The following is a 13,270-nucleotide window of genomic DNA, read 5'->3' on the forward strand; positions in this document are numbered from 1 at the left end:
GATAAAAGATAGTAAATCGCATGCGATTAGAACGACAAACATGCTTTGTAATGCTTTAAGTTCGGATTAGCGACGGCAAAGATGAGAAAAACATACTCTGCTATAGTTTGAATTGATATATTTGTATCTTAACGAATCTACTTGCTAGATGTTACAACTTAGAGCGCATAGTCCAGTTCGTACCGCTCGTACTGGTTCTTCGGATCGTTGGTAATCCGCGGATACCCGGCAATCAGTGCGTCCTGACCTCCAATGTACAGCGAGTTGTAGATCTTCCAGTAGACATCCCTCACTTTGCGGGCTGGATGGAAAAGTCCCTGCAGCGTGTACTGCAGGATCTTGATGGGTCCCAGCGAAACCCTCAATCCATCCACGGAGTCCATGAAGGCCTGCACAAGATGCGGGGAAGTTTCGAATATATTGGGCCACACGTAGTTGAGGAGATGCGTTAGAGCATCCTCGCAGCCGAAGCCATAGACGCCCAGAGACATATGCTTGATGGCCGAGCAGGCGGTTTGTCTGTGCACCAGATCTCGATCCATGAGGGCATCCTCCAGGAGCGGGCAGACAGCATATATGTAATCCTTGCCCATTTCACCGATGTATTCGAAGAGGAAGGACAGCGACTTGAGGACACCATTCTGAACGTTCAGCTCGGGCACACGATACTCGTTCATCAGCGCAGGTAGCACGGTGAAAGGACGACACGACTCGGCCACAATGGCAATGGCCACCGTGGTGCAGACGCGGTTCTGACGCTCCTGCACTTTCAGATTATTCAGCAGAGTGGCCAGGACGTCGTGGGGACCAATGGCCTTGGCTATGTAGCCGAAGGTGTTGACCGTGGCCCTCCGGATAGCCTTCTTGTGGGCCTTGAGCAGTTCCAGGAGCTCAAAGCAGATGCGCATCCACTCGCGGGCAGACACATACTCTGGTCCTCGATCCGCGATGCGGCCCACCAGGTCGATACAGTTCTCTTGCACCTTCTCGTGACGATTCTTTAGGATGGGTGTGAGCCGGGGCAGCAGATCCTTGATGGGAGGCGTCATCTTGGTCATGCCAATCACGTTCACAATGGCCTTCAGGGCTCCCAGGATGCTGCCCAAGACCTCGGGGTACTCCTCACCCAGGTACTCGTACAGCACAACACCCAGATGTCCCATTAGCTTCTCCTCCTGACACGTTTTCATGACCACCGCTATCCTGGAGATCAGATCCGCGGCTTGTTGACGCACCTTGGCGGATTTGTTGTTCAAACGCCAGAGAATCGTACCGCAAATCTGCGGCAAATAGGGCTTGACGCGCTTGCCCAGCTGATTGACAATGGTGCCGAAGCCATTGAGCATCACCACATCCTCGGTGGTCTGCTCCTGGAAGGCATACAGAATGCCATCGATGAGTTGCTCCTCCAGGCGCGAGTCGATGTCAGCTGCTCCCAGATTGCCCATGATCTTCTCGACCGTTTCCATCACCATTTTCCTGTACTGTTCGTTCTCGTCCTTGAGGTCATCCACCACACGATTTATGATCTCAGAGGCGCCCACCTTGTTGGCAATCTCCACGGTGGTGTCCACCAGCTGGCGGTAGTTGCGTCTGTCCAGCGCCATGCGATGGTTCCAAAAGAACTTGAAGAAGTGCGGCAGAATCTCCTCCTTGATGTACTGCGGTTCCACACCATCGGTGGCGCAACACTGCTTCACCACCTTCAGTACGATCTTCTTCATCTCCTCATCCGGCGACTGGAACTCACGGATGAGGATCAACATCACCTCACGGGTGTAGTAATTGGCATACTCGGCATCCATCAGGGGAATCAAATAGCCAATTGCCTTCAGGAAGGCGGCCAGACCTTTGCCGCGATGGGTGCGAATACCCTTCCAAAGGGGCTTCAGCACGGAATCGAACGATTCAATGCCGTACGGAGTGGCAGCCTCCGCCAAAGCAGCAATGGCCAAGGCCGTAATTGTGCGCACCTTCTGCTGCTCATCCACCAAACCGTGCTCGATGATCTCCACCAGCGCCTTCAGATGGGGCAATATGGCGCAGCCCATTAGGATGGCTATCTGCTGCACAATCTTGATGCCCGTGTGACGTGCCTGCCACGATTTCTTCGACTTGCACACGGCTTTCAAGAAGGGCAACAGGGAGGGAATTCCCAGAGCTGAAGCCACAACGGCAAAGGCTCGCGCTGTGGTGTTTCTCACATACTCATCGATGTTGTCAATATCCGGTCTCATGGTGGAGATCATGGTGGCCAAACCGGCGGCCTTGGCCAGATTAGAAATGATTTCCCTGCCCTCTATGCGAGCATAATGATCTTCATCAATCAGGAGCGGTTCTATGACCACCAAGATCTTGTGCACATACGGTCGCACCAAATCATCGAGTTTGTAGAGAACGCGATCGATCACCTTGACCAGCAAATGCCGCTCTTGATCCTCCAAAGTGGGCGACATGAGCAACGGTAGGATTTGGTTGAACAAAGGACCTGCTCCGAATTCCCTGGCCTTGTCTGTAATCTGCCTTAAAGCAGACTTTCTCATGGGCGGCGAACCGTTCTTGATGGTCAGCAGCAGCTTCATGATCTTGCGCTCCTTGAGCTCCTCGGGCGACAAAGCATCTTCGTTGACGTCCACCAGAAGTTTGTCGAAATATTGCGCATCCTCAGGCTTCATAAACGGCAGATTCTGCCCCTTTGGTTGGTTATCCATGAACTTAGCATTTTTATCCTCCACTTGAATAAAGAATCCGGCTGGTGTGCCAGCAATTGGCGTGGGTGTGGCCATCAGCTTCCTGCCGGGAGTGCGTAGTGGCACATAGCCCGCCGGTGGGGGTAGAATCTTGTAGCCAGGCGGAAAGATCTGGTCCAGCTCGTCGTCGGTGTAGGGCCTGTTCCTCTCGTCGATCTCCTTTTCCCAGCGATAGGCCTGCAGCTGCTCGGGCGTCATGGCCGCCAGTGCTCCTGCCGATGGGGTGGCCATGGCCATTGCCTTGACTCCAATGGGTGTACTGCCTCCGGGCGTCAGCATAGGCGTAGCATGTCCCGGAGTTGCATGTGGCGTCATGCTAGGCGTCATATTCGGGGTCATGGCATTCGCATTTGTGGGCGTTATAGCCGGCGTAGCATTCGATGGGGTCTCATCCCAGCGGGAGCGTCGCTTGGAGGCTCCCGGCGTAGACTCAATGGAGATGCTCTCCCCACCAGCTCCGCTTCCTGTGCGATCCGGCTTCGGGGTCTCGGCCCATCCGCTGTGTCCGGGAGTCTCGCGCTCCGTCTTTGGCGTCTCATCCCAGCGATTTCTCCGCGCGGACTTCTCGTGTCCGGGCGTCTCATGACCCGGCGTCATGGCGTGAGCCGGTGTGGCGTCCCAGATGCGGGTGCCCAGGCCTGGAGTCGCTCCCGGCGTCTCGCTGCCCTTGTGTCCCGGAGTCTCATCCCAACGATGGTCTCCGGGAGTTTTCTGTGGAAGAACATTTATGATTAGTTATACATTAAGAGTATAAAATGTGATATTTCCAAAATTGTGAAATTGGTTAAGTTAATTTCTACTCACATCTTCCCAAGTAGGCGTTGCGGCGCTGCTGGGCGTGGCCACCTTGGCCGGAATAAAGCTGTCGCTTACGGTCTGATCCCATCTGCCTCGCTTCCTGCCGCCGTCCTTGGGAGCAGCAGACTCCCCATTGGCAGACGACGACGACGATGCGGAGGAGGAGGCGGACTTGACCAGAGTGCCCTCTTTGGTTTTCTCCAGGATGCGGCGCCGCAGCTCAGTTTCCTCGCCCTTAAGCATCTGCTCCCGCATAATATCCGTGTAGGTGCGAGAGCCCACATCCGGCGTCTTGCCGCCATCGGCAAAGGGATCCGCTCGTTCCGGTGAGATGATGATGCGAGGACGCTTCTGCCGGTACTCATCTTCACGATCCGCAATCGTGGGACGCCGGCGATCCGCCATGGGATCCACATCCTCCTTGCCCTGGGTCACGTCCTTCAGCACGGAAGTGGGCGCCGTGTAGGTGGTGCGTTTCTTGGGCACCGGAAAGCCGTCGTCCTCCTCGTCCTCGTCCGCCTCCTCGGCATCGTTGGCCGCAATGGAGGTGTTGTAGCCCTCGTAGCGCCCCTGCTTCCCCTTGGTCTTCGCCTCATCGTCGTACAGGTCGCTGTCGAAGAAGCCACCGCTGCCCAGCAATCCCACGCCGGCTGCCGCAGCAGTGGTCTTGGCCAGCTCCGTCTTCTTCTCCTGGATCACGCTGATCTGTGCCTCGATGTCTGTGGGAAAAAGTTTTTATTCAAGTAAATTGATTTTCATAAGACCACCAGCCAGGAAAACCGGTGGTTCCAAATTGGCATTTGCCGGTGCTTCCGGTGGGTAAACTTGGTGTTCCTATGTACCAGGAGACGGTGGTTACCCATGGTACTCGTTTATTTGGCTTACCTTCATGTGTTCGCGGAATATTTTCCATTTTTAAAAAATTCAATCAAGACGCGTACATGAAAAATCTTTGGATCTTAGAGATGGTCTTTTTGCAATAAGTCGACAGTGGCAATATTACTAGCTATTATCGAAATGGCTAACTGAATGTGGCCAATCAAAAAATAGCTAGATTTAATACCTATCAAATAAAATCATATCTATAAAATAGATAAAGATAAAATGCTAACCCAGTTCTGATTCCAAGAATTATTAATATATGTTTATAATTATATTATTTAAACTTTTGTAGGTAATCGTTTTATTTAAATTAAATGCTTTTTATACAAAAAATTTAGGAAAAAAGGTTTGGTTTAAAATTTGTGTATTAGCATCGAAAATTAATCGATAGTATTGCGCCAGTGCGATTTCTAGTGATTGTCTCATCACTAACAGAGAACTCGCGGCACGTGTTTATTTTTGTTTTGTCCACTTATTGAGCTGCTGCGAATGATGTTGGCCAAAAAACAGAAAATGCAGGTGGAAGCGGACTCTGAGCCGCAGGCCACGCCCCACACGATACAGGCGCGCCTCATTTCGGACACAGGCGAGGAGGCGGGGCCGCCCATCGACCTGCCAGCAGGGATTACCACGCAGCAACTGGGCTTGATTTGCAATGCCCTGCTGAAAAACGAGGAGGCCACTCCGTATCTGTTCTTCGTGGGCGAGGATGAGATCAAGAAGAGCCTGGAGGACACACTGGACTTGGCGTCCGTGGACACGGAGAACGTGATCGACATTGTGTACCAGCCGCAGGCGGTTTTCAAAGTGCGTCCGGTCACGAGATGCACGAGTTCCATGCCAGGACACGCGGAGGCAGTGGTTTCCCTCAATTTCAGCCCGGATGGAGCACATCTGGCCAGCGGTAGTGGCGACACAACAGTGCGACTGTGGGATCTGAACACTGAGACGCCCCACTTCACCTGCACGGGTCACAAGCAGTGGGTATTGTGCGTCGCCTGGGCTCCAGATGGCAAACGCCTGGCCAGCGGCTGCAAAGCTGGCTCCATAATCATCTGGGATCCGGAGACGGGCCAGCAGAAGGGTCGCCCCCTGAGTGGACACAAAAAGCACATTAACTGCCTCGCCTGGGAGCCGTATCACCGGGATCCCGAGTGCCGGAGACTTGCTTCCGCCAGCGGAGATGGGGACTGCCGGATCTGGGATGTGAAACTGGGCCAGTGCCTGATGAACATTGCCGGACACACGAATGCCGTCACTGCCGTGCGCTGGGGAGGAGCAGGTCTTATTTACACATCGTCCAAGGATCGCACTGTGAAGATGTGGCGCTCTGCTGATGGTATCCTATGTCGCACATTCTCTGGCCACGCCCACTGGGTTAACAACATTGCCCTCAGCACGGACTACGTTCTGCGTACGGGTCCATTCCATCCGGTGAAGGATCGCTCCAAGAGCAACCTCAGCCTGAGTAGTAAGAATTGATTACTTCTTAATTTAATATTATAAAACTATCTTAAAAATATTCTTATAGCTGAAGAGCTGCAGGAGTCCGCCTTGAAGCGCTACCAAGCCGTCTGCCCGGATGAAGTGGAGTCCCTGGTTTCCTGCTCCGATGACAACACACTCTACCTGTGGCGCAACAACCAGAACAAGTGTGTGGAGCGCATGACAGGCCACCAGAATGTGGTCAACGATGTGAAATATTCACCGGATGTTAAGCTGATAGCCTCGGCTTCCTTTGACAAATCGGTGCGTCTGTGGCGGGCAGCAGATGGTCAGTACATGGCCACCTTCCGGGGTCATGTGCAGGCTGTATACACGTTGGCCTGGTCGGCGGACTCCCGCTTGATCGTTTCCGGCAGCAAGGACTCCACGCTGAAGGGTAAGTAATGTATCCAAACTGTGGCTGCATTTTTTAACCCATTAAAATTCATTCAGTTTGGAGTGTACAAACCAAGAAGCTGGCGCAGGAGTTGCCTGGACATGCGGATGAGGTGTTTGGAGTGGACTGGGCGCCCGATGGCTCTCGCGTTGCCTCTGGAGGCAAGGACAAAGTCATAAAGCTGTAAGTCATATTAACTAAACATATTGCTTTAACAATATTAATCGGTTTAATTGCATCTTTCAGATGGGCCTACTAGACACATCTTCAACTGGTACACTTAAGAAAATACTAAGGAACTTAGGAATAAAGCAAAGGTCCTGAGTAAAAGCCTTCGTGTTCTCTTCGTCTAAATGCTTTGCTGTTGTAAGATCTTCACAGTTTGCTTGAAGCGAGTCTCAAAGGATTCCGCATTGGAAAAGTAGGTGTGCGGAACCGCTGACTCGGATTGCAGGGCCTTCTCGGCGGCCACAAAACCAGCGGCTACGCACTCATCTAGGATGCGCCCGCGCAGCAGGCCAGTGATGAATCCCGCACAGAAACTATCGCCGGCCCCCGACACGTTGACAATGCTGTGCACCATGGGAGCGGCATAGAAGCGAGTGCAGTGCGGCGGTGTGGCTTTGCTCACGTCCAGGAGCAGCCTGGCATCGTTGTCCGCATCCTGGCGATAGCTTAGCAGCACCCCGTGGTCGCCCAACGTGGCTATGATGCAGTTAAAGTGGCCGTCGATTTTCTTAATCATGGCTTTCGCCTGCTGCAGCAGTTCCGCTTGTGGCAGCTTGGTGTCTGTGTCTGGATTCCAATTGACCTGCTGCCCGGTGATGGCCTCTGTGATGGTCTTCAGCTCCTGGAGATTCGGTTTTATCAGGCGTATGTTCTTTGTCAACTCGGGCAGCAGTTTGAATGGCTTGCCGGCAATGAACATATCCGTGGGCTCGAAGAAGACGGGAATCTTGTTCATCTGCGCCTGCTGCAGTATGCTGGCCATGGCCTGCTCCGAGATGTTGCTGTCCATGATGATGAGCGGTGCTTCCCGGAAGAGCTGGTGGTGCGCCTGAAGCGTTTCCGGCGTAATGCTCTGGTGGATTTCCATGCTGCCCAGGATAAGCTTACAATCGCCAAATTTATCGAAGATCACCGAGCACAATGAGGTGTTATGGCTATCGGCTAGGATGAGACCACGCTGCAGTGCCTTTGGCATCATCTGGAGCAGCGTTTGGCCCATCTGGTCGTTGCCCACGGCGGATATGAGGTTCACATCCCCGTACAATTTGTAAATGCCCTCCGCAATGTTGCGACCCACTCCGCCAGCTGCCTGTGTGGCCACCGCCGAGTAGGTGGCTCCATCCAGCTTCATGTCGCGATTGTGGTCATCTACTCTGAAAGAGAGATCCAGAATGGAGGCTCCCACAACCAGTGGCTTGCGTTCGAAGGTTTTCTGAGCTGGATTCTCCTGATTTGTGGACACCTCGCAAAGCGAGGCTGCAATTTGAGCAGCCACTTTGGCATTGTTCTTGATCAGAGCTATGTTCGACTTAAGGCTCTTTCCCTCGGTGATTTTGGCTATGGCGGCCAGCAGGAATGGAGTCACATCCTTGCCAGAAATGCCCTGTTCCTTGGCCTGCGAAGATGCCTCTTTGATGGCCTCTTCAATTTTCGTTTTTTCGGCAGCAAACTCCTCGGGAATGGGCACTCCAATCAGCAGTCCCGACTCCATTTTCAGTTCTACCCAGGATCGCAACAGCTCCGCCGCCTCTTTGGCACTACTTAGGTTATAGGGCACCTTGCAACCGCTATCACGTGTGTAGAAATCCGGAAACACCCCACCGGGACTCTCGAAACTGGCCACACAAACGCCCTGAGTCTCCAGGTACTCCAGGGTGCGGGGAATGTCCAGTATGGATTTGACGCCGCTGCAGACGACGGCCACCGGAGTGCGACCCAGTTCGGTGAGATCGGCGGAAATGTCCAGCGACTCCTGACCCTCGCGATGTACCCCGCCAATTCCGCCGGTGGCAAACACCCGGATTCCCACTCGATGGGCAATGAGCATGGTGGCGGCCACAGTGGTGCCCCCACTCTGTCGACGGGACACCACAAACGGCAGATCTCTGCGAGAGCACTTGATCACCTGCTCGCGGGGTTTCTTGGCCAGCGTGGTGAGCTCCTCGCGCGTCAGGCCCACCTTGATCCGACCGTCCAGTATTCCAATGGTGGCGGGTATGGCTCCATTAAGACGCACTTGCTCCTCCACCGCCAACGCAGTGAGGACATTCTCCGGCATCGGCATTCCATGCGTTATGATCGTGGATTCCAGGGCCACCACTGGCTTTTGGTGCTGCAGCGCCTGCCGAATCTCCGGATGGAGCACAATGTGCAGGCTCCGGCGAACCGCCAGGCGGCTGGCGGAAAACGGAAACAGGAAACATCTCCGGAGCAACATCGAAATCAAAATCAAAACAAATCAAATCAAACGCACGCCTGCTGATCTACAGCTGCTGGGAAAAGTGTGACCCTTTTCGGGGGACAACTTTTATTCCAATAATTGGGATATTCCGTGAATGCTTGAATTGCTAAATTTCCAACAGCGATTTAACGGTTTTTCAAACTGTAAGTTTCCACATGATTGCTCGGGGTAACGGGTTTTCGTTAATTGGATAATTAGGGTATTCCGGGAAAGGTTGAATTTCGGAACGTTTCTGAATATCAGCTTAACGTTTTTTTTTAAGCTGTAAGTTTTCGTAAACGATTGATTTGCTAAATTTGCAATAGCCCTTTAACTGTTTATTCATCCTCATAGATTAAACTTAAACTTGGTGTCAAACTGTATGTTTGCAAACGATTTCTTAATTTTAAATTATAAACTGTAGGTTTTCGAACAATTTCCCAATTTAAAACCTACTGAGGAATGGGTGTCATTCGTATTGAATCGAAGATTCCCTTCAACTTAACAGATATATTCGTCCCCAACTTTAAATACAATGAGTTTGGCGGCGAGATTGTGTGCAAGGCCATCGAAATGACTGATATACACTCAAATTCCAAACCAATTCGGCTAAAAGAGACTTTAATCAGCCAACGAAGGCAATTCTTAACAAACATCTGAAAGCGAAACAAAATGTTTAATAAATATTCATTTGAAAATCTAAACAAATTGTATATGGTTCACCTGAAAAAACAACAAAACAACAACAAAAAAAACTATGGTACCAATTATAAACATTAACATATAGCTGGACAAAATAAAACACAAATCATTCCGCCTTCACTTATATATGTATAAAGAAAAAAAACAAAAAAATATAATACCATCTTTTTTATATTTGTTAGACAATAGACAATACAAACAATAATAACATCCAAGAGAATTCTTAACAAACATCCCTCACTTAAGTGATTCTGAGAGCGAAACATTTTCATATATATATTCATTCGAAAATCGAATCAAATATTATATGATTTAAAAGATATATATATCATATTCAATCAAATAGAAAAAGCAAACAAAATATTCTATTATTTAAAAACATTTGTATATTGTTATAATTCTTATCAAAAAGCCCACATTGCAAGTGAGAAAAAAAAGGCGAGAAAAGTGCGCGGTCTATTTTCGGGACTCCCATCTTGCCATCTTATTCCTACGCCCCGTCATGAGTACCATTCCGATTCCCATCCATCCAGATCCACATGCACATCCATCCCATATCCTATCCCATATCCCATCCCATATCCCATCCGAACCGAGAGGCGTCTGCGGTTCAACAGCCGCTTGGGCAGCCTCATGCCGAGAATCCGCATAAACTGAACTGAACTGAGGCAATGGCAAAGCGAAAGCATCGGTGTAGGAAATGTGGAGCTATTTTTAAGCACTGGGGCGACATTTTTCTTGTTTTCTCCCCGATTTCGTTTGCGAAAACACATAAAAATGTGCAAAAAAAAAAAACAAAGAGCAGGCCGTAGATATTAATAAAAGCAGCGCTGCTCGGCTGCGTTGGATTCGGGTGGTTCCACTGGCGAATGGTGGGCCTGTCCACTGCATTCGTGAATTCGCCCGTGGAGTTGCACATCGTGTCTCTAGAAGCTGGTCATTGAGTAAGGTGAGTTGCTCTTTCAATTTTATGTAATATATACCTGAGATTAATACCCGTTGTTTCTGCTGACCAAAAAAAAAGACAAAAGTATGAATGTGGAGAAGCTGAAGCGCTTGCAGGCGCAGGTGAGGATCGGGGGAAAGGGAACTCCGCGGCGCAAGAAGAAGGTCATGCACCAGACGGCGGCCACCGACGACAAGAAGTTGCAGAGCTCGCTCAAGAAGCTATCGGTGAGCACGATTCCGGGCATCGAGGAGGTCAACATCATCAAGGACGACCTGACCGTGATTCACTTCAACAATCCCAAGGCGCAGGCCTCGCTTTCGGCCAATACCTTTGCCGTCACGGGTCACGGGGAAACCCGGAAAGTGGTCGAAATGCTGCCGGATATCCTACCCCAGTTGGGTCAGGAAACGGTCGTCCAACTGCGTATGTTTGCCAACGCCATGAACAATCAGAAGGGAGCTCCCTCCAATGGAGAGGAACCCATTGCCGTCGAGGAGGATGATGATGTGCCCCTGCTCGTTGGAGATTTCGATGAGGTGGCCAAGGTGGAGGCCACCAAACAGCCGGAGCAGGCACCAAAAGCTCCTGCGGAGAATAAACCCAAGGATAAGCAACAGAAGCAGCCCCAGAAATCCAACGAGAAACCCAAAGAGAAACAGGACAACAAGAAGGGTCAGGGCAAGGATAACAAGAAGAACGATCAGCAGGGCAACAACAAAGACAAGCAGGGTAAGAACAAAGATCAGGTCAAAGGTCAGCCAGCTCCCCAAGCCAACAAAGCTGAGGCACCAACTGCGGAAGCTCCTAAACAGGATCAACCAAAGCCGGAGCAGACCAAACCCATTGAACAGAAGGTGGAGCAACCCAAATCCACAAAAAACCAGCAGAAAACTGAAGCTAAACCTACTGAGCAGAAAGTAGAGCCACCCAAGGCGACAGAGAAACCCTCTGAAAAAGCCAAGCAGACTGATCAACCCAAAGCCAATGAACCAAAGGTGGATACCCAACCCAAAGTCACCGAACAGAAGATGGAGCAACCAAAACCGGCGGAGCAAAAGATTGAAGTTAAGCCTGCGGAGCAAAAACAGGAAACACCGAAGGCTACTCCAACGGAGACTCCCCCGAAGACGCCAACTCCTGCTCAGAAGGCTCCATCTCCTCCTGTCCAGACTCCCACAAAGGCTCCATCTCCTGCTGTCCAGACTCTTGCCGAGATTGTGGCCTCAGAGCCGCCCAAGCAGGCAACACCACCCGAGAAACCGGCTACTAAAATTGAAGAGCAGCCTGCTCCAGCTAAAACTGAACCACCAGTCACCACTGCTCAGCCACCCAAGAGTGTTTCTCCTCCCAAAAACACCCAGGATAAGCCCAAGGAGGCAATTTCAGCGCAGAATGCAACAGAGAAACCAAAACAAAAGACTCCGCCACCTGCCAAAAAGGCTACTTTGGCAGCAGAAGAACCAAAGATTGCTCCCGAGGCTATAAAAGCTATTGAAACCCCAAAGATTGCTGACGCAGCTGCCAAGACTCCAGCTGCAGAAGTGGCCAAATCTACAGCTCCCGAAGTAACTAAACCCCAAGCACCAGAAGTGGCAAAACCTACAACTCCAGAAGTAGCCAAGCCACTAGCTCCACCAGAAGCCAAACCACCAGCTGCAGATGTAGCAAAACCTGAAGCTCCAGAAGCAGCTAAACCTCAAGCACCAGAAATAAAGGATTCTGAGGCACCAGCAAAACCCAAGGATCCAGCTGCAGCTGCTCCTGGAAAGCCAGCGGAGACGCCAAAGCCTGCTTCACCCAAGAAGGAGAGATCTCCACCTGGCAAGCCAGTGACGCCCCCAGCTCCAGTGGCCTCCACAACCCCTGTGGCTCCGCCCTCCCCAGTGGCTCCCTCCACTCCGCCAACGACTCCCACCTCCATGCCAGCCTCTGTGGCGGCTGTGACTCCGCCATCTCCTGCCGCCGTCACACCGCCATTGCCCGCTGCCCTTACTCCGCCACAGAAGCAGAATGCCAAGAAGCAGGAGGCAGGTGGACAGAAGCCAAAGCAACAGCAGCCAGCCAACAAGCCGCAGCAGGCGCAGAAGCAACCACCAGGAGCAGGAGCAGGATCAGGAGCAGGAGCCAAGCCCCAGCAGAAGCAGCCGAATCCAAATCCAAATGCCAAACCAGCTGTGGCTCCAAAGCCAGCCCAGGCTACAGGGAAACCCGCTACTCCCAAAGCACCCAATCAACAGCAACAACAACAGGGAAAAGCGGCAAATAAGGCTTCTCCGCCCAAGCAAACTGGAGCAACTGGAGGGCAGCAGAAGCCAGCGGCGAACTCCCCCAAGACCACGCCCTCTCCAAAGGCGGCAGGCACCCCGAAAGCCACCTCCCCCAAGGCCGGAACTCCTCCCAATCCCGCATCCGCTCCTGCAGGCCCCAATTGATCCCGCCTTTAGCATGCTCTTCAATTTGATCCCTTGCATTTCAAACCTACCGCGCATTTTCACACTCAGTTTTCGATTTCAATTAATATCTATTTACCCCTGGTACTAAACGTTTTGGATAAATTGTGCTCATTATATTTTTGAATAAATTTATAAATTTTCAAAATGTGCTAGCAACTTCATTAGTATTGTTCGCCTATCATCTAAAGCAAATGTGACTTAGTTTGAATTAACTTGATTATTATTTTTGAAATTTAGTCATGATCTCCATCTTCAAAAATCCGAATTAATTATACAACGACCATCTTTTGGAATATTCCTCAGTGATTTAATAGTGCGGAGGATGTCTTCCTCTAAAATATGCAAAAATATTTTAATTTTCTAACAAGATTGAAAAATTGGTCATAATTCTAAAATCCTTGCACA

The 13,270-nt window shown here is 51.0% G+C and overlaps 4 protein-coding genes across 4 annotated transcripts; 2 read left to right on the plus strand and 2 right to left on the minus strand.

The window, feature by feature from the left end:
• Positions 1 to 101: 101 nt before the first annotated feature.
• Positions 102 to 4,542, minus strand: LOC108137850 (splicing factor 3B subunit 1). The gene is made up of 3 exons (XM_017259777.2): positions 4,434 to 4,542; positions 3,555 to 4,267; positions 102 to 3,461 (listed from the first exon to the last, which is right to left on the minus strand). The coding sequence occupies exons 1-3, from the start codon at positions 4,459 to 4,461 to the stop codon at positions 159 to 161; spliced, it is 4,044 nt and encodes a 1,347-aa protein (XP_017115266.1). The 5' UTR covers positions 4,462 to 4,542; the 3' UTR covers positions 102 to 158.
• Positions 4,543 to 4,855: 313 nt separating this feature from the next.
• LOC108137858 (protein Notchless) lies at positions 4,856 to 6,666 on the plus strand. The gene is made up of 4 exons (XM_017259788.2): positions 4,856 to 5,901; positions 5,962 to 6,312; positions 6,369 to 6,495; positions 6,559 to 6,666. The coding sequence occupies exons 1-4, from the start codon at positions 4,920 to 4,922 to the stop codon at positions 6,569 to 6,571; spliced, it is 1,473 nt and encodes a 490-aa protein (XP_017115277.1). The 5' UTR covers positions 4,856 to 4,919; the 3' UTR covers positions 6,572 to 6,666.
• LOC108137857 (pseudouridine-metabolizing bifunctional protein C1861.05) lies at positions 6,523 to 8,812 on the minus strand. The gene has a single exon (XM_017259787.2). The coding sequence runs from the start codon at positions 8,756 to 8,758 to the stop codon at positions 6,662 to 6,664; it is 2,097 nt and encodes a 698-aa protein (XP_017115276.1). The 5' UTR covers positions 8,759 to 8,812; the 3' UTR covers positions 6,523 to 6,661.
• A 1,492-nt stretch (positions 8,813 to 10,304) lies between these two features.
• Positions 10,305 to 13,010, plus strand: LOC108137826 (proteoglycan 4). The gene is made up of 2 exons (XM_017259750.2): positions 10,305 to 10,412; positions 10,488 to 13,010. The coding sequence occupies exon 2, from the start codon at positions 10,496 to 10,498 to the stop codon at positions 12,842 to 12,844; it is 2,349 nt and encodes a 782-aa protein (XP_017115239.1). The 5' UTR covers positions 10,305 to 10,412; positions 10,488 to 10,495; the 3' UTR covers positions 12,845 to 13,010.
• The last annotated feature ends 260 nt before the right edge of the window (positions 13,011 to 13,270 follow it).

The sequence above is a fragment of the Drosophila elegans genome, unplaced genomic scaffold (assembly GCF_018152505.1).
Source record: "Drosophila elegans isolate 14027-0461.03 unplaced genomic scaffold, ASM1815250v1 contig_814, whole genome shotgun sequence".
In the NCBI taxonomy this organism is placed as follows: Eukaryota; Metazoa; Arthropoda; class Insecta; order Diptera; family Drosophilidae; genus Drosophila; species Drosophila elegans.

Coding starts and splice junctions, on each gene's coding strand:
- LOC108137850 (XM_017259777.2), bottom strand. CDS start 4,461: ATGGAAAATATTCCGCGAACACATGAAG. Junction 4,268..4,433: donor TATTCCGCGAACACATGAAG/GTAAGCCAAATA, acceptor TTTTTCCCACAG/ACATCGAGGCACAGATCAGC. Junction 3,462..3,554: donor CAACGCCTACTTGGGAAGAT/GTGAGTAGAAAT, acceptor GTTCTTCCACAG/AAAACTCCCGGAGACCATCG.
- LOC108137858 (XM_017259788.2), top strand. CDS start 4,920: ATGATGTTGGCCAAAAAACAGAAAATGCAGGTGGAAGCGGACTCTGAG. Junction 5,902..5,961: donor GAGCAACCTCAGCCTGAGTA/GTAAGAATTGAT, acceptor ATATTCTTATAG/CTGAAGAGCTGCAGGAGTCC. Junction 6,313..6,368: donor CAAGGACTCCACGCTGAAGG/GTAAGTAATGTA, acceptor AAATTCATTCAG/TTTGGAGTGTACAAACCAAG.
- LOC108137857 (XM_017259787.2), bottom strand. CDS start 8,758: ATGTTGCTCCGGAGATGTTTCCTGTTTCCGTTTTCCGCCAGCCGCCTG.
- LOC108137826 (XM_017259750.2), top strand. CDS start 10,496: ATGAATGTGGAGAAGCTGAAGCGCTTGCAGGCGCAGGTGAGGATCGGG.